Source organism: Artibeus jamaicensis, unplaced genomic scaffold (assembly GCF_021234435.1).
Source record: "Artibeus jamaicensis isolate MK-2021 breed Jamaican fruit bat unplaced genomic scaffold, CSHL_Jam_final contig_76, whole genome shotgun sequence".
Lineage (NCBI taxonomy): Eukaryota > Metazoa > Chordata > Mammalia > Chiroptera > Phyllostomidae > Artibeus > Artibeus jamaicensis.
The window spans coordinates 21573153-21594767 of record NW_026521954.1 but is presented as its reverse complement, the minus strand read 5'-3'; the positions used below and the strand labels follow the sequence as shown (position 1 = coordinate 21594767).

General features: G+C 46.1%; 1 protein-coding gene across 3 annotated transcripts in view; it reads right to left on the bottom strand.

The window, feature by feature from the left end:
• The window catches only part of BOD1L1 (biorientation of chromosomes in cell division 1 like 1), a 50645-nt gene that overhangs the window by 10672 nt on the left and 18358 nt on the right, over window positions 1-21615 (bottom strand). Inside the window, exons 10-19 of one of the 3 annotated variants that reach the window (XM_037126784.2) lie at window positions 14957-20930; window positions 13165-13229; window positions 11660-11744; window positions 8271-8314; window positions 6591-6651; window positions 5049-5119; window positions 4393-4465; window positions 2554-2633; window positions 812-896; window positions 378-451 (exon numbers count right to left, since the gene is read on the bottom strand). In XM_037126784.2, coding sequence (XP_036982679.2) covers window positions 378-451; window positions 812-896; window positions 2554-2633; window positions 4393-4465; window positions 5049-5119; window positions 6591-6651; window positions 8271-8314; window positions 11660-11744; window positions 13165-13229; window positions 14957-20930 — 6612 coding nt within the window. Of the gene's footprint in view, window positions 1-377; window positions 452-811; window positions 897-2553; window positions 2634-4392; window positions 4466-5048; window positions 5120-6590; window positions 6652-8270; window positions 8315-10997; window positions 11745-13164; window positions 13230-14956; window positions 20931-21615 lie in introns of those variants that run through there. The other 2 variants (XM_053672321.1, XM_053672322.1) reach the window with 2 other exon arrangements.

Genomic DNA, 21615 nt, shown 5'->3' with positions numbered 1-21615 from the left:
GCTGCTGCTCCCATTCTGTCCTATCCAGACACCTGGCCCAGCAGCACCCTGCTCTCTGGCCTGACCCAGTGCGTGGCTCGGCTGTGCTAAGCTGCCAGGGTGGGAACCTGACGTGGCCAAAGAGGCACAGCTCTGGGCGATCCTATGTGGCTGTAACAGAAGTAGGTCTCATACAAATGACTGGATGAAACGAAGATGAAAAGAACAAAATTAATCAAAATGACACTGATAAAATACCCTGTATGAAATGGTGTCCTGCTATGCTTAAAAAATAGCTTCTTCGACTCCTTCGATATAAATTTAGGTAAAAGCATTTAGTGCATTTGCTTTTAGTCCTTAAGTTAATCAGAAGAAACAAATATGAAAGCCTTCCTTACCTCCTGAGATTTTACGTTGTCCTCATCAATTTGCTCTGCCTTTTCGCCAGCAGCTTCGCCGCTGCTGTATTCATCTGCAGGAACAGTAGAGCTTGGTCACAGCCGGGGACACGGCCAGCCTCATGGCTGGGACACCGCCCAGGTGACTGGCACAGTCCCTGTCACACATGCACATGCACTCCACTCTCAGGCCTGTGCCACCAAAGTTAGTAAGCCAGAGTCTGGTTAACTGGTAAGCAGCACACTTTGGGTGGAACTGGATCCGAATGAGAAATGACACCCAGGCCCTACAGATGTCAAGCAAGTGCGTGACTGGAAGGTCACAGGGAAGTAAAGGAGAGAAGGCCGTTGCAGCAGGTGAAGCCTGGCTAGAGATGCCGGCTGCCTGCAGGGTTAGTCTCCTCTCACAACTCATCTCGCGGTGCAGAACTCACCTCGCTCTTCCATGGCTCTCGAAGCAGTGCTGCTTGTGTTAGGACTTGTTTTAGACGACTCTTCCAAGTCCCCAGAGCTCTCTTCCTGCGGAGAAGTTAAACAAGAAGCCTCTTTTCCAAACTGCCTCCAGTTATCCTCCCAAAGTTTCCCTTTCTATTTCAAAAACAAATTTCCCAGTGGCCTTTCAAAATAGTTTGTTGCAAACTGCTTCAAAAAAGTAACTATTGCTGCTGCTAGTGAAACTATAAAAAAGATACATATTTTGAAGGCAGAAGAACATGAGATAAGATTCAACCATAAAGCACCAAGGCTGCTATTTTTTTGTTCCGCCCCTGCAAAATGGAAATCACTCTTCTCCTTCCCCCGGACTTTGTGTTTTTAGAGGGAAATTCTACAGGAAGACAGAAACTGGTACAGATTTTTTTCTTCCCCTGGGAGGGAGGGATAAACTGGAAGGGTCTTCAGTGGGGCTGACTGACAGCAATGCTCTCTCCCTCCAGTTAAATTACTCACTTAGGTAGCAAAAATGTTTTGAGTATGAAACACCAGAATGTTTACATTATAATACTAATATATGAACACACACAAAAATATATATATAAGGCTTAATCTTAAGAGTGCTGTTTCATAATACTGAAAATACTACACATACGACTTTTTACAGAAAAGAACGAAAAAATGAAAAGGTGCCCTCCGATCAGCTTCTCCACAAACTGCCGCTCTGGGAGGCAGCCTTCAAGGCCCTTCCTTCCTTGGCCACAACCAGTTGAAATTCATAATATGTGACTTACTTTCTTCAGTTGTTGACATTCTTTTACTACTTTTTATTTAGTTCATTGGCTACTAAGGGAAAAAAGGGACTCTGAACTGCCTTCAGTGCCTGGAAGTCCGCTGCATGTATCTTTACAGGCTGATTTAACTCCTTTCGGAACAAGGTGGAAAGAGAGGGAACGAGGAGATGGAGCGAGTCTGGAATAGACACTGAGGGGCACTGAGTCTCAGAAATGGAAGAGAATCAGCTGATATCCAGGAGCGGTGTCAGCCAGTGGATGGAGAAAGCTGGGCCTGGAACCAGAGGAGGGGGGGCAGAGACAAACGACGGGAGCCCCGAGACGGAAACAGACCACAGGGGAAGGCAGTGGGTGCCGCCCGTCCTTGCACGGTGTGCGTTTTAGGGGCGGGGAGTAAAGTACAGAGAAGGCAGAACATTGCAATTTTTAAATTAACATGCACTCCTGCATTTCACCGATTTGGTGTGTATGTATCTGTAATAAAGCACATCACACTTTGGAAGAAAGCACCTAAAAACCCAATGAAGTCAACAATATGAACAAAATCGAAGCAAGGATTACATCTAAAACTGTGATAATAATCATATAGTATAAAATTATATAGCAATCTAGACTTAAAACCTATATAATATTATTAACCAACGTCACCAATAAATTTTTAAAAAGGTAAAAAAAAAAAAAAAGAAAAAGTTGTCCCTGGATTTCTATTAGTTTCTATCTTACGACAAATTACATACTAAATGTAATTTCTTCTGTAAAAAAATCAAAATAAAAAAAATAAAGTGCAATATCTGTGTTCTTCTTGAGCCTAAAAATATAGCCTTTACAATACAGAGATTAACGTTAGACATATATAAAAAGGGATAAAAGAATGAAAAAAATATGTAAGTATTCACAGTGATAGAATCAGGTTACTCCAAAAATTTTAAATGAATTATATGAAAAAATACCTTTGTGTCTTGTGGCTCAGTTTCAGAACGTTGCTTCTGTGCTGTTTCTACTTTGGAATCCAGGACATCTGAATTATCATCTATAAATCAGTTTGGACAGAATCACAAAGGAATACAAAGTTAAATGAAAACGAAAAGCGCAGTTCTATTTTAAGACAGTCTGAGACTTTTCTTAAGCTTCTGATGCAGTGAGGCAAGTGATTCTAAATGTACTTTTAATATCATGTGATTTGAGCACTGAACACAGGCCTTAGCTTTGGCCAAGCCAAAAATTAATAAATAATACAAAACCCCACAAATGCTCATGACACCAAAACACAGCCATTCTATGGAAAAGGCTTAGGGTGGGCAGAGTCCCCAGAGGTATTTGACCTTCCTAAACAAGTACCTCAGACACGGTGGCAAACACAAGGCCGAAGGCTGAACCTGTCGTCCCGCCACCTGGTTTTATCCGACCCGGCACCTGTTTCCACCCGGCAGCAGCGCCAACCTCTCACTGAACTGCTGTGGGGTAGTTACAGTTACGTGATCCTGAAGTTACTTCAGCCCTTTAAAGGCAACCATGAGGCTGATTGGCCCCCTGTGAAAATGAGTTTGACACCCCTGAAGAGGTACAAATTAATGACTAAGCTCATGTGCTTGGCTGCGAATCTCTCCGAATCTTATTTTCTTTTTTTATTAAGTGGTGATAATACCTAACACATAGTTACTATCAATATGTATATAGTACCACGGATAATATCCATAGTATGAATTCAATATTATGAAATAGTTATATTCCTTACCACAAAAGTGTTTATCCATTCTTTCTCATGTATTATTTAATAAGTGCTTATTGAATTTGTACTTGGTATCAGATATAAAGTATACAAGTCTCTGCACTGTCCAGTATGGTAGCCACTAGCTGCATGTGCCTACTGAAATTTAAATTAATTGAAATGGAATAGAGTTAAAAATTCAGCCTTTCATGTGTCCTGACCCCACTCAAATGCTCAACAGTCTCACATGGCTGGTAGCTGTTGTCCTGGACAAACAAATACAGACTAGAGCGCTTTCCATCACCGCAGTAAGTTCTACTGAGTGAAACTGTTTCAGACCGAAAGGAAGTCAGACAGTGCGAGGCCCAGAAGGGCCGCTGTGCACCTCTGCCATAGTGCTTCCTGAGCTCTGCTGGGCGTCTGCTTCTGATCCCAGGCCGGTTACAGAGGGAGCCTGGGTCTTGTGTGTTCTAGGAAACAACATAGTTTCTAGATCAAGTCCAGGAACAACCCCACAGGTGTCGAGGGAGGCTGGAAACAAACGAACTCACGAGCTGGGAAGTAAACAATTGCAGTTTACCCTTGAACAAGCAGGCTTGACTTTTAAAGTCTGTAATCTACATGGAGCCAGCAGTTCAAACCCACATTCTTCAAGGGTCAGCTGTATTTTCTACCCTCAGCAGGGAAGCTGAGTATTCGGAGAGCTCACTTACCGTTACACTCAGATGTTCAACTTTGTAGGTGGCCAGGGCCCCAACCCTCTTGCTGATCAAGGGTCCACTGCACTACCCTCTAGAGCAGGGGTGTCAAACTCATTTTTACTGGGGGCCACATCAGCCCCACGGTTGCCTTCAAAGGGCTGAATGTAATTTTAACTCCTTAACAGTTAAGGACTAGTTACATTTATACAGCCCTAAAATTACACTCGGCCCTTTGAAGGCAACCACGAGACTGATGTGGCCCCTGGTGAAAGAGAGTTCGACACCCTGCTCGAGACTTTCTGTCATCAGCCACTATCTGCATGTGAAGATAGTACGATTTTCAAAGATGTCTGAAACAGGAAGATGTATACTCTGAATACCCAGTTCATCTTCTGAAGAGGCATAATGCTTCTTTCTTTTTCTTTTAGGCGTATGCCTTTCTTTCTCTTCCACCTGGAATTAAGAATGACTCTGTTAGAGGCACTTGAATTTGCATCCTGTCTACTGAAATGGACACATTAGCTTCTCGCCTTTGGAATATGTTTTTATATACTTTTTAAAAGTTTAAAATAATACTTTTGGCATCTAGATTTGAATTAGACTAAGCTTGAGTCTTTTTTTAAAATTCTAACATAAATCCATACAAAATAGTCAAATCCGCTTCTGGTTATATACTGTATTTCAACGGTTCTAAACTACATTGAAAAAAGTAGTTGTTATTTTACCATCTCCGAAGTCAAGCTATGCCTTATCATCAACAGCATGTCCTGGGCTAACTGGTAGTGTTTCTCTTCGAGTGCCCACAAAAGGCAGCAAATGCAAAAGCACGCCCGAGTGCACCACGTGGACACTTCCAGTGACCCTGGCAGCTGTCAGTCACCTGGACTTTAGTGAGCACACATGGACGGAAGTGACAGGAGAACCCTCACCACCCCACTGTGTTTTTCACATACACCGAGAAGTCAAGCCTTTAGGCACAGGTGAAATCACTGTGTATCAAACCGGAAATCCGCAATTCTAAATTATGAAAACCTACCTCTTTAGAATTTGCTTCAACACTGCGACCTCTTATGTCTTCTGTGTTGTCTTTGCTACCACTGGACATGCCTGAGTAACAAACATGAAAAAGAAAACCCACCTTAACTATTCATTAATTCCAACACTTATTTTAGGGGTGTGTGGCGGGGGAAGGGAAGGAGGGTGTAGAACACTGTACGGATGACGGTGATGGCTCCTCATGACAACTATGCCAGTAAAACCCCCCAGTTTCCATTTCCAGATGTGAGTGAACAGGACTCGGGGAGGGAAGAGGGTCCCTGGGCTGGACACGCAGCCCGTGCAGCAGCATGGCATGCAGAAGTGTCCGAAGAAAACAGGAGGTACCACGTCGTACTCATCGGGTCAGCGACCATCCCAAACCACCTGACAATACCAACTGTGGGACAGGCAGGGAGTGACCACTGGGAAACCACCTGGCGACAACCTGGCACATTCAGTCAAGTGGGAGAGGTGCCTACCGACCCAGCAATGGCGCACCTGGAGTGACAGGAGCGCTCACTACACAGGCACTGGGAGACAGGGACAGGATCCCACGTGGGAGCACTCTACATAATTGGGAGAAGTGCCAAAAAAACCTAAAGAAGCAAAAAATAGTAACTGCTCTATTCACATGTGGAACACTAAAGAGCAAAAGAAAAAAAAGTAACTAGACAGCCACCAACACGACGACATCTCAGAACACAATGCCGACTGAGCACACGTGGAGGAGGCGGGTCCCCAGCGCGGCGCCCTCCTCCGAGAACGCGCACTGGAGGCTGTGTGTCGTGCACGGGAACAGACAGCGGCTCCCTGTGGAGCACACAAGAGGAGACTGGGACCGGGACGGTCCAGTGCGGGTTCAATTGTATCTGTAACGTTTTTAAACAGCGTTTGAAGCAAACGTACTAAGTTTCAAGATATGACAAAACTAGGTGATGAGTACAAGGATTTACAATTATTGCTGCTTTAGTTTGGTTTGAAATATAGTATAACACGTTATGAAAATAACTGCATCGGGGATTGCGACCTCTTTCCCCCATTCCTGGAATAGAGAATCAACAAAATCAGTAGGAAGAAGATCCTACGGTCTGTCTGAGAAGGGAACTGCCCCTCTGGTGCTGGCAGTCCTCACGGTGCTGGGGAGCGAGAGGACCTCAGCCTGGGACGTGGCACTCCCGCGCTGGGCCCACCTGAGACCGTCAGAAGGTAACGGCGTCCGGTACTCAGCACAGAACTTCTCCGACAGTACAGACCACAAGGACTGTATCCTCTGCACTTGTGACGGACTGAGTCCACTGTGAGGTGACTGGCGACGTTCTAGTGTTTACGGCAAGGCGCCACCTATAAGCTGCGTGGCCTGGAACCAGCCACTGGGCCTCTCACGCCTCACCGTCCTCAACTACTGACGCAATGCTGTTTGCACTCACCTTACTGGATCGCAGTAATAAATGAGGGAAAACCTGACAAGTACGGTAATAGGCACAGGGCGAGGCACATATAATCACTGTGAAAATCACTACTCTGAAATCCATTAACCTACCTTCTTTGTTAGGACCTTTGCTGTGCATTTCTTCATTTGTTCTTGAGCCTGAGTTTTTGACCTGAACATACAACAAAAAATGTTGTTAATGGATAACCTGAGAAGTCTTGAGAGCAGAAAGGAGAAAAAAAAGGTAATTTACATGACTGGCTGTTTGTGGGATGATGAAAGGAGGTGGAATACATGTTCCCTTTTTTTAATTTCACCATCAAGTTCAAGAGCACAGAGCCATTTAATAAATTATCATCCTGCTATGTTTATTCTCTTTTAAAATGGCATGGCAAAGGAATAATACAAGGATATACTTCTGATTCTATGCATTCTTTTCCCATCCAATGGTCCCCCATGATACTTCTTCCCTTATTTAAAAATTCTAAGGGATCCTGTCATTCTGTCCTGGGATTTCCCTTTGGTAAATCTTGTCAACTGTACTTCTTGTTTCATTTTATTTACTTATGTATTTATGTATGTGTTCATTTACCTATAGACGAATAGATGGACTGATTAGTTGTTCCACTTATTTATGCATTTATTGGTTCATTCTTGTATGTGCCCTGACTGAGGATTGAACCTGAAACCTTGGTGTATCAGGATGATGCTCTAATCAACTGAGCTACTCAGTCAGAAGTTTTTGTTTCTTTTTTTTTACTGAGGGGAGGTCTCAGGACATCCTACAATATTTGAAATCCTAGCTGCAGAATTCCATGCCTATTTAGAAAGGATGGCAAGGCCGAGTGGGGACTTGGATTCGGGGAAGCGCTGCGGTGGGATGGAGACGTTCTCGGGGCTTCCGGTGGCCTCGCTGGCTCTGCAGGGTAAACCTGAACCACACAAGTGGGGTTTCCTTCCTTCCTACTCAGCAGACTGTGTGTGAGCTTCCCGCTACAAGACAGTGTTTCAACAGGGCGAGGAGGGCCCTCTGATGCCAGCTGTCTGGTACTAAGTCCTCTAGGAGCTCAGGAAAGGATGTGCCTGCCTGCAGTTTGCAAGCGTTTTCAAAATGTTCGCTCCTGGTATGATATCAGGTCTCCAAAAACGCCTTCAGAAACACAAAAAGGAAAAACAGCTTACAAGTACATAAGGGACTGCAAGAGCTACATGTGAAAAAAAAATGTATACATGGCCATTACAGTTTGGTATCTTCAGAAAAGCCTTCCAAAAACATAAAGCTACTTACTGTCAGTTCTCAAAACAATATCTGTTTTGCCTGCAGTACAGTGATCAATTCACGTCACAAGCTGACCTGCGATGCCTTACAGTCGTCCGAACAGGAAGTTCGGTTCTCTGAAGGGCTTCATTAGCACTCACACACCGGGTGAGCCTTCTAGTCTGAGCCACGTGGGCCTTCTCCTGTCCTCGGTGTCATTTCATGACGCTGGCCTAGATTCCACGCTGCTGAATGCAGAGTGACTTTTCTGGGGGTGGGCAGTGGGGAAAACAACCATATATATTTCATAACAAACCTATTTCAGGTTTGTTACAGCTGACTGTAGAAAAGACCAAGTCAAGACCCTGGTCAGTGTGTTGAACTTGCGTGTAGAGCATGTCACCTAGGGCCTCCTGTCTCCTTCGGAAACGCGCAGACGACCCCCTCAGGACGTCCCCTCCATGGCCACTCTCAACGCGCTAAATCAAGACGACCCAGGGACGATAACGAAACCCTGCACTGGGGCGACTTACCCTCAGTGATTCGTTCAGCACCAAAGGCTCCCTCTGAGGTTCAGCTGTTCAAAACAGAAGGGAGAAGTGAGGAAACTGAGCTGCAGGGACACAAACTTAGAGATGTTTAGGGCAGTGAGGTAGGACTACACTGCTAAGGGAATTATAAAATTCTGACGAATCGTCTTCCACAACCCACGTCTGTCACCCTATGAGCAGAACCCCGGAAATGCCTGCTGCTGCCTGTCTACTGTAACGGCAGTGGTCCCTCGGTCACTCCGGTGCCTGCTGTGCTCATGACCGGAAGCTCAGAGGAAAGCTGGAAGACCTTTACTCAGTGCTAAGCCACAGGGCAACACTGGTTCATTGAAAAAATAATGCCATGAAATGGAAAGTTAGCTCCCAGCCCCTGGAACAGCAAAGATCTATTTATATATTTATATTCTCTGGAAACATGAAGTACAAAGTCTACTGTTTCTACTCAACAGTGACAGAACGCACATTTTTCTTCTGAACAACTTCCTTTTACGTAAGCAGGTCTCCTATTGAACCTACGTACCTAAACACAGTCATCTGAATTATAATGTGGGAACACAGGGCTTCAGAACCTCCATGATGGTACCTTTGGGACCATAACAAGTGGAATGTGAACGATGGGTTCTGTAATTCATACACACAAATTTTAACTAATTCCCCTTTCTGAGTTTTGGATCCCTCTGTCAGGGTCAGGGTTTCCACACGTTGGCCCGAGGGGCTCACCAGCCTGGGAGTGGTCGTCCAGGCCTGCCTGATGACCTGCCTGCAAGCTTCTCCAGGTCGCATCCTGTGACGGCTGCCTGGGAAGGATGCACACACAGGACACCCTGCGTGATGCCTTTCTCTGCCTTTTGCACACCTACTCACCCTTTGACATTTGGCTCCAAAAAAGGGGAAGAGAGAAGTGTTTATCAAAATTCAAAACTTATATATTCTTTGACCTCCCAATTCAATTTTACGGAAATACTTGGGGGAAACACATAATTAAGTGAGTGTGGAAGTTCACTGCAGCTTTATTTACAATAGTAAAAACAATAAAAATTGGAGATTGCTAAGATCTACAAATAGGAAAATGCATTATGGATTACTATTCAGATGAAGTCAATCTGTATATACTGACAATGAAAAAAGCCCACAATATAAGGCTGAGTAAAAAAAAGAAAAAAAAATTACAGCACAGACGCTGTAAGTATTATGATTTCATGCCTTAACTGGTGTGGCTCAGGTGGTCCTCCCATAAAGCAAAGGGCTGCTGGTTCGAGTCCCAGTCAGGGCACATGCCTGGGTTGCGGCCGGGTCCCTGGTTAGGGTATGTGAGAGGGGTCTGATCAACAGATGTTTCTCTCCCTCTCCCCCCCTGCCTTCCCCTCTAACTACACATGACATTATGGCTTCTCCCCCAGCACCTCCCCAGCCCAGGCTGTGGTCCAGGGCACAGTGTGGCTTCAGAGATGGCAACAGCACTTAGTTTAGGGTGCACAAAGCTACCTAAGCTGAATTGGAGTAAATCTTGGGATTTTGGCCACAAATGGTAGGACAAGGATATTTTTCCAGAGATCATAAATGAGAAAGCAGTTACCCCTGCTGGAGGCCAAAGGAGAAGAGAAGAGATCGGGCCTTTTTAAGGTGTCTGTGGGGACACCATCATGCTCTGAAGTCACGAGCCTTTACTTTCAGGTTTGTGCATGCTATGGACTGGATGTGTGTGTGCCCTGCAATTCACATGTAAGACCTAGTCCCCAGTGTGACACTGTTTGAAGCTGAGTGCTGAGAGGTGATGAGGTTTAGATGAGGTGCTAGGGGTAGGCAGGGTTCCCGTCATGGGATTAGTGTCCTTATAAAAAGAGAAGACACGAGATAATCTTCTGTGTGATGCCCCCCCACCCCCACCGAAGGTCACATGAGGAAATAACCAGGAAGAGAGTCTTCGCTCGGAACCTGACTAGGCTGACCTCATAAATTCAGACTTCCCAGCTCTACAACTGTGAGAAGTAAATATTTTTGTTTAAGCCACTCAATCTACAGAATTCCCGCAACCTGAACTAAGACAACGAGCTAACAAATTAAAGCAAATATCTGTAGTTTTATTACTTGCAACCAAATCACCCTGACTCTTCCATCTGACTTGCACAGACATTTCAATGTTGTCAAAAACAAAAAACAACTAGCTTATATTTGATCACATATGCTGCAGTTCCTGTCACTTTTTTCCTGGTTAATATGTGAAGCAGAAGAAAATGTACAGTAACGACTAGAGTACAACCCTGGAAAACCTCTCTAATGTCACGATTCTTCGCATTTCCATTTCCCTAGCCCTGTGGTTCTCAGAGTGTGGCCTTGGCCCTCTCGGGAGTTCCTAAGACCTCCCGTTACGGGTACGCAAGGACCAAAGCACAGTCACAGCACTAAGATGCTGTTCACCTTTTAAACTCATGAGTGAGTACACAGTGAGGTTCCAGAGGCCATATGATGTCCCCACAATTATCTGAAAAGATTGTTATAAAAATCCAACTGTACATGTGTGATGCTGGATTTTCTTCATATGCTTCAGCCAAGACAATGGACTAGCAACAGACTGACTATAGAAACATATAAGAGAAGCCCATTTTCTCTTAATCTAGACTTAGAGATTTGCAAAAATGTAAAATGTTACTTTTCTTACTAGATTTTGTTTTGGAACATCTAGCTATTTTTCATGAAAAACAATGTTATTTATGTTAACTTGTGGCAGCGAGTTAATTATACTCAATGCATATTTTATAACTTTCTCAGTTTTAATTTATTTGGTAAATGTTAACAGGTATAATCCACACAAGAAAAGTTCTCTGTGGTCCTTGCTGAATTTTAAGTGTCAAGCGGTCCTGGACCAGGGAGTTTGAGTCGCTGCCCTAACCTTTCCTGACACTGGGCACTCCCCTAAAAAGTCTGCAGTGGACAGTGACCCCTGAGGCTCAAGGAGACCGGAAGAGACTGCAAGCTGGGAGTAGCTCGGGCACAGTCTAAGGATCAGAGCAGGGCTGTAGAGAAGTGGGCGCACCAGCTGCTGACCTGCCTGTTGCAAATGAGCTGTGACAATAGCGCCTAGAAGGGAAGGAAAGTACAAAGACACATTTGGGGACGGGGCGAGAGTGTGCTCAAAGCAACCTTCTGTTTGCCACGACGATTTGGAGCTAACGGATTTGGAGAATCACCTCATATAAAGCTGATTGACACTTCATAAGAAAAGGTGTATGCTAAAAATGAAATCATAGAGTTTCTCACTAACCTATTTTAAAAAGTGAGAAGCCAATTCCTACAGCCTGTCAGCATATTGTCATGAACCAGCTACTCATTTTAAGCTGCAACAAAAGGTAATCCAGCTGCTAGGAGCTTACCTGTCCCAGTCAGCTTTCTCCCACGTGGACGTTCTGATGGTGCTGGAATTTCATGACTGTTCTCTTCTTCCGCTAACAGAACTGTCTAAGAAGCCCAAAGCACCATAGAAAAGAGTTAACTACAGTTTTTACAACAAGAAGGCAAGACGAACCTCAAATGAATGGGAAAGCGCCCCCAAAAGAAAACACCCCAGCATCTTGTAACAATATACAAGCCCACTTTCAAATCTGTGCACAATTTCAAAATGAATATATGTCAGCCTTTAAAAACAAACCAAAAAAATGAATCTGATCCATTTAATTGAAGCCACCCATCAGTGACTGCTCTCCTACTGCTTTAAAATTAAAACTCCAATTCAGTGCAACACACAAGGCCCTTCCCGCTCAGCACCACTCCCCAGCACCGCACCACCACTGACCTAAAACCACCGCAGTGCCCGGGACGCACCGCTGGCCCTTCCCTCTGTCTAGAACATGCTGCTTTGATTGTAAGGCTTTCTTTCTCTGCTGGTATACTTATACTCTAATTGCAAAATTCAAACACTAACTCAAATGTCCTCGTTGCAAGCCCTCCTGTCTGCCTACACACTGCTCCAGCTCGGTGAGGAGAGCCCCCTCTGCACTGTTCACAGTGCCCACGCTTGCCACTGTGCTGTCGTGCATGCCTGCAGGGTGCCACGAGATCGGGTGGGAAGGGGATAGGGAGACTAGGTTAGGTATGTATACCAACAGGCTGTGATAAACTAGCTTTTATTCTAAGTATGATGGAAAGCCACTGGAAAACTTAAGCAGCATAATGACATGACCTAATTTATGGTTTTCAAGATGGCTCTCAGGGCTGTACCGATAATCCCAGACTGGAGGGGGTTGGAGAGGGAGGTAGTTCGGCAGGGACACTACTCAAGCCCTGGCTTATACTGGTGTAGTAACTGCAGAAGCAGAAACAGATGGACTCAAGTTATACCCTGGAAACAGAAAATGTAAGAATTGATAATGGAGCCCTGACCAGTGTGGCTCACTCGGTTGGGCATCATCCTGCAAAGTGAAAGGTCAGCAGTTCAGTTCCCAGTCAGGACACGAGCCTAGGTTGTGGGTTCCGTCGCTGGTCAGGCTGCAAACGGGCGGCAACCAATTGATGTTTCTCTCTCACATCAACGCTTTTTTCTCTTTCCCCCTCCCTTCCCCACTCTCTAAAATAAATACATGCATACACATACACACATACAAAGAACTGGCAATGGAGTAAACGTGGAGTGACAAGGGGAAACAGAGAGTGACTCTCAGGTTTCTGGTTTGAGTAAATGGAACGAATGATGGCATTACTCACGGAAATCACGGAGGCATTTGGCTCCCACCACCCCGATGTAACAATAATAATACTTAAGTGTCTTAAGTACAATAAAAACAAGAGAGGTATATACTGCTTAAATGCATACGTGTATACACAGGGTGAAACGGCACTTAACACCATTCAAAGCTCAGCATACCTGTGTTATCAGCCATACCTCAGTTTTCAAGTTGGCTTTCAAGTCCAATCCTCCCAAAACATTCGATGGACAGCCTTCGTGGCCTAATGAAATTTAAAACCATTAAACCAATGTAAGAATCTGCTTGCAAAATACAATCTGAACCAAAAGATAACAAAATGTTCTTATCTAGCATGCCATGCCCACTTAGCTGTTTTATTTTGTAATCAGTAGAAAAGAATAGAAACGAGTATTATGAAACTTATTGGGAAAAGCAGGGATCATTCACTTTTTGCGGAGGGCGCACTGTTTCTTGCTGTTAAGATGGCTGCCCAGAAAGTGTTATTTGTGGATACATCTTATTTCCAGGTGTTTAGGGAAATATTCTGGGCCACTGAGGAATATTCTTGATAAAAAAGGTGATTTATGAATACTCATTTCTCTCACTTTATGCTGGCACAGCAAAATCAAACATGAAGTTAAAAACCTGTGAAGCAGATGAAAGAAAATCGAGTTTTTCTCTGGTGGAGCCTCAAGTCTATCCCTGTCTTGGACCCTTTCTTTCCTTCCCTCCCCTGTGCTTCTGTGACTTGTGGCTCATATAAGTCTCCAAAAAAAATCCTTTCTCCAAGAGACTGCAAGCTTTTCCTTGCTAAAGCGTTTCTATCTTTTTGCTCCTTCAAGAAAAATAGAGGCGGTGCAGGAATGGGGAGGAAGGAGTAACAGGCTATAGGGGTGACTGAGTCATAAAACGTACAGAGCATTCACTTTACCTCAGGCTACATTCAATGCAGAATTTTAAAGTTACTTATTTCAATGCTGTGAACATTTCTTAATGGCTCCTGCTTAAGTTCCTGTAGTGAACAGGATGGAACCACGGGCCTGCTTCCTGAGGTTGCATTTGAGGGGACGGGTGCCTGTGCCAGCTTGGAAGCCCAGGATGCTGCGGTTCACACCGCCACAGCGGGGGAGGAGCCAACGCCCCTGACCCTCTCAAGTGTAGCCCAGGTCCCTTTGCGTCCTTATAGCATCCTGTGCTTTACCTGGTTCTAAGCACGTGCCCCACGACAGTGTCACTGCCTACTTCCAACACACGGCTGAACTCACAGCTTCGCCCCGTGCTGACTATTTCCCTGGGCACCCCCAGGGCCCAGCACAGTCGGAGCTGGTGCACAGTGTCCACAGTTGGATTGTATACTGAATGACTGCACTCAAAGCTTATACACTGAAAGTTATCAACCATTTCTAATAAGACCAACATTCCCTGAAACCTGTTAGGAGAGAACACATTTTCTCTTAAACAAAATCTAAGCCAGAAACTGCTCATTTTATCTGAATAAACTCAGTTTTTTTTAAAGTGCTCCCTTGATTAAACTAAGCAGTTGGATTGACACATACTGCAAATCTGTGTCAGATTAGAATAGAAATGATGCTTATTTTTGTATTATCCTCATTTTCTAGAACAGAGCAATGTTTTCTAAAAGGCATTCAAGTACCATGCCAGATATATCAACTCTGTGAACCTATCTGCTCTATTGTAAAATAGGGGTGATAAAAAATGACTAATTCCACAGGGTTGACGAGATACCTGAAGGTCAGGGAGGTTTAGGAACCCGCAGTATCCCCCACCTCTTCCCTCCCTGTCCATGAGAAGTGGGTCTGAGGCCTTAAGCTTTGAACAGAGTATCTTTTGGAGAAGCCTGACCTTCAAGTTTGACAAGTTATTCTGTGACATTCTGGAACCAAAACCATGTTTTGGAAGGCTGTTGTAAATTTACTCTACACACAATCTCTGTAAAACGCGAACGTTTTCAATTAGAGACATTCTCACCTATGCCACCCAAATTTTCTTCAGAAGAAACCGCAACCTTGAGGTCTCCTTCCTTCCGAAAGGATTTCACCACGCCATCTCCTGTTTTCTCAGCTGACGCCTGGACGGTCCGTCGTGATCCACTATGATCACTCTGCACGGTCAAGTCCTGCTTACACTCTGGTGCTGACAGGGCCACCCGACAGGCAGCTGGAAGGGCTGCACGGGAAGGAGCGATTTCGGATTCTTGGCCATGAATACACTTGGTGGTGGTTTTCAAGTCACCCTCGGGCTCCTGCTGGGTGGGAGGAAGAGAGGGCTGCTCTGTGTCAGTGTCTCTGACGTGTGGCACGTCACCAGCTAGTTTAGCACCAGTATTTGCTGCTGTCAAAGAGCGAATACTGATGGAGTCCTCAGCCATCAGCGTTTGCTCTGGTCTTCTCAGGCTGACAGGTGAGCCAGCCCTCATCTCCAAGTCCCTCCCTGCCGAACAAGGTGCCTTCGTGCTGTCCCCAACCATCCCTGCCTCAGAGCTTTTATCCAGGCTCTGAACTGAGCTCAAAGACACACTCTTCTCTTCCAGTGGCGGGCCTTCCTCTGCAGAGAGCACGCTGACTGGGGCCCTGATGCACTCTTCCTGGGTGCTCACTTCTTCTGTGAGTGGCCCGGGACACTGACAGTTGTTCTCGGCAATTAGGCTGGGCATGGGGACCTCACACTTGCTCACCTTTGCAGCTGACACGCCATCTCCTCCTTCTGGGTTGCTAGCAGTCAGCGGGTTCTCTTTGTGCCTGCCCAGGCCAGTGACAGCCAGCACACACTCAGCCGTGCTGGTGGAGATGATGGCAGCATCACTCAAATCCTCCATCTGCGCAACTGCGGGTCGCTCTTCATCCTGGGGGATGGCACCCCTCATGGCTGCTTCCCGTCCTTCAGAGGTGCTCGTGGAAATCATGGTGGTGTCGCTGATCTCTTCTGCAGGGGTGGCCGCAGGGTGACCTTCCTCCCGAGGGACAGCACTGGACACAGGGCCCTCACAGTCCTCCACTGAGCTTGTGGAGATGACGGCACTCCCATCTTTTTCCTCCACGGCTGTGCCAGATTGCTCGTGTCCACCTTCCCCAGCTCCCCCAGAAATGGAGGCCTCACACTCCTCCGCTATGCTGGTGGAAATGAGAGCACATTCATCCTTCTCCTCCTTGCTGGTTGAGGCAAGAGGACTTTCCACTTCGGTGGGTGCGCTGGGCATAGGCACCTCGAAGTCGTCCGTGCTGACCAAGACGGGTCCCTTGGCTCTTTCTTCAGCTGCTGCCACTGGCTGCTGGCCGCCAGCACACAGGGTGGCCGTGGCGCTGGACACGGGCACTTCGCACTCCTCCCCTATGCTAGTAGAGATCATGGCGCACTCGTCCTTCTCCTCACTTCTCACTGCGGTGAGCTGGCCCTCCTCTCCGGAAACTGCGCTGGGCATGGGGGCCTCGAATTCTTCCCTGTTCACTCTAGGGCCTTCCACATTTTCTTCAGTTCTCAGAGCGCCGGAATGACCTCCCAGGTCCCTATTGGTGCTTAACTGTGAAGTGTAATCATGTGTGGTGCTGGTGGAAATCACCAAGCCTGTGCCTTGACTTTGGCCCCCAGTAACACAAGTCTGGTGGGTAGCACCGTCACCGGCTGTGGTAGCCATGAGGCCATCGCACTCCTCATTCTCCACAGAGGTGATGACCCCCTCATCTTCTTTTTCACTCGGTGACGTGCGAGGGACTTCATATTCTGTCATGGCACCAGTCACCAGTTCCTCACAACTGCCCCCCACCAGACCAGTGGAAATCGTGGTGTCTTCAACTTTGCCTTTGCCGGGGAGCTGACCGTCGCGTTGACCTGAGGCTGCACTAGTCATGGGCCCCTCGCAACCTTCAAGCACTGGTGCTGCTGCTCCATCGTCCCTCGAAGCCGCGCTGGTCACGCTGCTTTCCACGATCCCTTTGGCACTGGAGCAGATCTCCGCATCTTTCATTTCCTTCTCAGCCCCACTCACACTGTGGACGCTGCTTTCCTGTGCACTTCCGGCAGCAGCTCCAGCCTCGGCGGGCCCGTGCCTGGCCGCGGCCCTGATGCGACGGTCTCCTCCTTCTGCACTCTCACAGACGGGCGCCTCCTCGCTTTCTTCTTCTACCCCTGTGCAAGCTGAAGCGTGCCCAATTTCGTTTCCTCTTCCAGTACTAGTCACAACGCCCTCCCCTTCATCTTCCTCCTCTTTGGCACCTGTGCTGGTGACAATGCCTTCATCATCACAGGGACCAGCAGCAACCAGAGGTACGTTAGTGACTTCTTTGGCTACTGTGCTGTTCATAGCACCCTGTCCAGTTTCTTCGGACTCAGAACTCATCGCAAAGCCTTCACTGCTCTCTTCCAAACCTGTGCAACTTGCTGGCCCCTCTGCATCTTCCTCCGTTATCCCAGTGCTTGTGACAGCACTCTCCCCCTCTGTACCGTCATTCCCAGAACCATCTCCTTCCTGGGCGGCATTCGTTCCTGGTGGCATGTTGTTTTCCACCAGGACAACAGCTGCACCTGTAACCATAGGCTCCTCCTGTGGCCCTGCACCAGTGACTGGGCACAGCACAAAGCTTCCGCCCCCCCTTTCTGCTCCTGTGCATGTCACAGTCCCCTCGGTTTCTTTTTGGGGGCCCATCCTCGTCCTACTTCTCTGGAACCTGTCTGCCTCTTCGCTGCTTAATGACTCCTCTTGCATTTCTGTCCCAGCACTTGTTACGGCTCCCTCACTTTCGCCCTCACCGGCTCCCCTGAGTCTTTCTGAGCCTCTGCTGGAAGAACCGTCACATTTTCCTTCAGAGCCAGCACTGGTCACAGCATCATCTTTCTCCTCTGTCACAGCACTATTGACACTGTCTTCAACTGGGACCGCCTGAGCAGTCACTGGGTCTGTTGCTCGCTCTTCGCATCCAGCCAGAGTACATTCCCCACTTCCTCCCACCTTGGTGCTGGTAAGGAAGGTTTCACGTTCTGCCAGGCCCTCCGTGACCATGCCCCCACCTTCCTCCGCTGCGGCAAACACAGTGCACCGCCCAGCTCCCGCCCCCGTGTGGAGAGCATTATTTCTGGAGCCCCCTGTGAGGCCTTCATCTGCTTCAATGCTTGTGCAAGGCACCACCACCTCCTCCTCTCCTCTTTCTGAAGACGTGGTCGTGGCATCCCCGGCTTTTACTGAGTTCAAGGGAAGGCCTTTGTCCTCCCCTTCTGTACTAGTGGCCAGAGAAGTCTTCTCTGCTCTGCCAATTACCACATTCTCAGTTTTTCTGTTCCTTTGGTGTGAAACAGAGGAGGCAGGGTTACCTCCAGCACTGGTGTCTACCTCACTGTTTTCCTTTCTTCTTTCAACATCAATTGATAAGTTTACTACTTCACCTGAGCCTCTACTGTGCTCAAGTTCAACAGTTTTAGCATCTTTCTCCGTGCTCATGCCCACAATGCAGTCAACAGCGATGCCATCCTTTTGGCCATTTGCTGTTGCAGTTCTAACTGTCTGCTTTGAAGTGAGTTCTCTACTTAGGTCATTTTCTTTTCTGGCCACGTCCACCGAGCCGCCTTCTTTGTTAACATTCTCATTTCCCATAATTGTATCTGTTAACTTGCTATCAAGAGGCATGCTTCCTTTCCCTTGTTTACTAAGGTTGGCCTGGGAACCTTCTGGAATGTTTTTTTTGCTAGCTAGGCTTGTTTTTACTGGCCTATCTGCTGTGGAAATTGCACCACCTTCTTTACTGTGACTTGTCCTAGGGACTTCGGATTCCTTAACAGTCACACTTTGGTTAGGGAGGTCAGAGTGGTCCCCCAGGCAGGTGCTGCCTGCGCCACCTTCTAAAACATTTCTCCTGTCAACTACAGGAATTGCATCTGCATCATGAGACTGTTTCTGAGGCACAACAGTCACCGAACTTAAAGATGGTGAGGGGTCTAAATTGGCGGAATGCTCAACAGTGTCTCCCTGAACACGCTCTTCAGCGGGTCTTGTGTGTTTCGAATTCTTTTGTGCCTTCTCATTTTCTAATGGAGCACAAGTCAACATTTTATGACTAGTTTCAGAGTCTGCATTCGATTCCTGAGTTCCTTGTGGAGTTGGTGTTTTCTCCCTGGGGTTTGGTTTGGATGCAGCACTTTGGGTATGCACTTTCTTGGTCACGGTGCTTTTATGGTCAGCGTGCTTTTCAGAATTACCAGCAACCCCTGTTCCGCGTCCTGATTTACAGGCCGGAGCGGCTGGTTTTGCCTCTGTGGTGGAAGCTCTTCCTTCATCCTTCAGAACCACGCCTGTCGTTTTCTGCTTCATCACATTTTCAGAGTCAGTGTCTTGCTGAGAACTATTACTGCTGCTCTCGTGGATTTTCGAAACTTCCAGTACATTTTCCACAGCAGGTTCAGAATCGGTTTCCATTGGCTCTTGTTCAGGGGTCAACGTGGTATCCCCACCTCTTTTTGGTCTCTGAAGGGAAGAACTACTGAGAGTGCTCGAAGTGTTTGCTGCTAATTTCTCTTCTCCTTTGGTCATTTCTTGGGATGCACTTCCTTTCCGATTTTCACAGGACCTTCTGCTTAATTTCTTTTCAGTCACTGAACCATTTCCTCTGGCCTTTTCATGATTGCTGTCAACTTCTTTACCATCCTTATCCTCTGATTTGTTATCTTCCTTCTTTTTCACATCCTTATTACTATGCTTTGAGCTTCTGCTTTTGTGCCCATCTGATACTTTTCTCTCCAGTCTAGAGGAGCTTGAATCCTTCTCACTCTTACATCTGTCCTTTGCTAACAGTAGCTTGGCTCTGTGACCAGAGTCCTTTTGGGCACTGTGGGCAGAAGGGGCTACACTCTCTAATGCAGGTTCAACACTAGCTTCCTCAGATTTGTCCTCAGCTTTAGACTTTCGTTGTCTATCTGGATCATTTTCTTCTGAGTTCTTCTCCTTATCTGGTTTCGAACTGGCTGTCTGTTTTGCGACACCCTCTTGTAATTCTGTTTCAGAGACTTTTGACTGTTTGCCTTGACTTTTTGACTTAGACCTGGACACAAGTTTCTCTTCTAACAAGCTCTTTGTTCTCCGCTTCTCCTTGTGGCAAACCTCTTCTGGTTTTGAATTAGTGTCTAAATTAGTCGAATCTGTATCACACTTATCCTCTGAATAACTTTCGCTTCTTCTCTGTAATGTTGTTCCATGTTGCTTGGAACTCAAAGAATCTTTCTGAATTTTAGAATCACTTGATCTTCTTGATTTGTGCTCTGCCTTAGTTTTGTCGGTGGAGAGGTGTCTCTCTTTTTTGTTTTCTTTACGAATATTCTCATCAGTTTTTATAATATATTCAGAAACTGGCTTTCCATCTCTGCCTAAAATTGATAACTTCCTTTCATTCCTATGTTTACTTTTTCGTTCGGCTTTATCATCCAAAGAAAGCTTAGTCTGTTGACTTGGCTTTTGAACACTTTCGTCCACTTTTAAGCCTTTCTCAGAAGAATGAAGCTCAGTCTCATCACCTGTTTTATGCGCACTGTCCCCTTTATGTTTATGTTTTGTAAACAACTTGTCTTCTGACACAATTTTTTCTTTTTCAGCCTTTTCCTTGGAAGATTTCATCTCTTTCTTAGGGAGGGTTTTCACATGCGCTGTTTCGGAGTCATCTTTCTTCAGATGCTTTTCATTTTTAAGGGTGCTTTTCTGTTTCTGGGGTTCTTTTTCCTCTGTGCCCACGTCTGAGCGTTCCATCTGCTTTTTTCCATCTCGCGCGTCAGTCTCTTCCTGTGCCCCTTCCACCACAACAGGGGTAGACGTCCGCCGTTTATGTTCTCTTTCTAGTTTGGATTCATTTTTGTTTTCATCAGCTGAATGCAAACACTCTGAGAGTCTCCGGGTAGGTTTACTTGCTTCACTCCTTGTATGAACATGTTTCAAATCCTTTGAAGAAGACAGTTTTTCCTTTTCACAATGCTGTAAGAAAACAAAGGTTAAAATATGAGACACACTAACACAATTTTTATATTCAAGTTTAACATCTGGGTTCATTTAATATGTGGAGTGCAGTCACATATTTTATACCTCACTTACTCTTTGTAAGTACAGTTGGCATTGCTGATTTCATACTGGGCACCAGGAAACTGAAGCTCAGCATGACCCAAACCTTGACACCCCGGGGAAGAGTTTAGAGGATCTCAGTCTAAGTCTAGTACTATTCCCACCACATTGCGGGCATCTTTAGAGACAAGTTCCTTAACTCTCAGTTGCTAAAGCCCACAAATGCTCAGTAGTCATGAATACATATAAAATGAAGAATGATAATCCCATGTTCTTTTCAGTCCAAAAGTATGATGAAGACAAAAAATTTATATTGAAAGAAAGGTTTCTGATATTTTAGACACCAGAAGTTTTGTTAGGGAAACCTCATGAGTTTAGGCTGCTTATTGGATGCCGCACTTGGTAAGCTTCAGATGCACTCAAGAACTCATAGTAACCACATCGTACAAAACTGGTGTGTGCGCTTAGACAACCCAGGGGAGGTTCTCAGAGATCACAGGATCTCAACTTTCACCCCTGCCCAACAGTATGGCACAGAATACAGATTATTAATGTTAATAAGCAGATGCTGACAAAACATACTTTCATAAAGACTCACTGA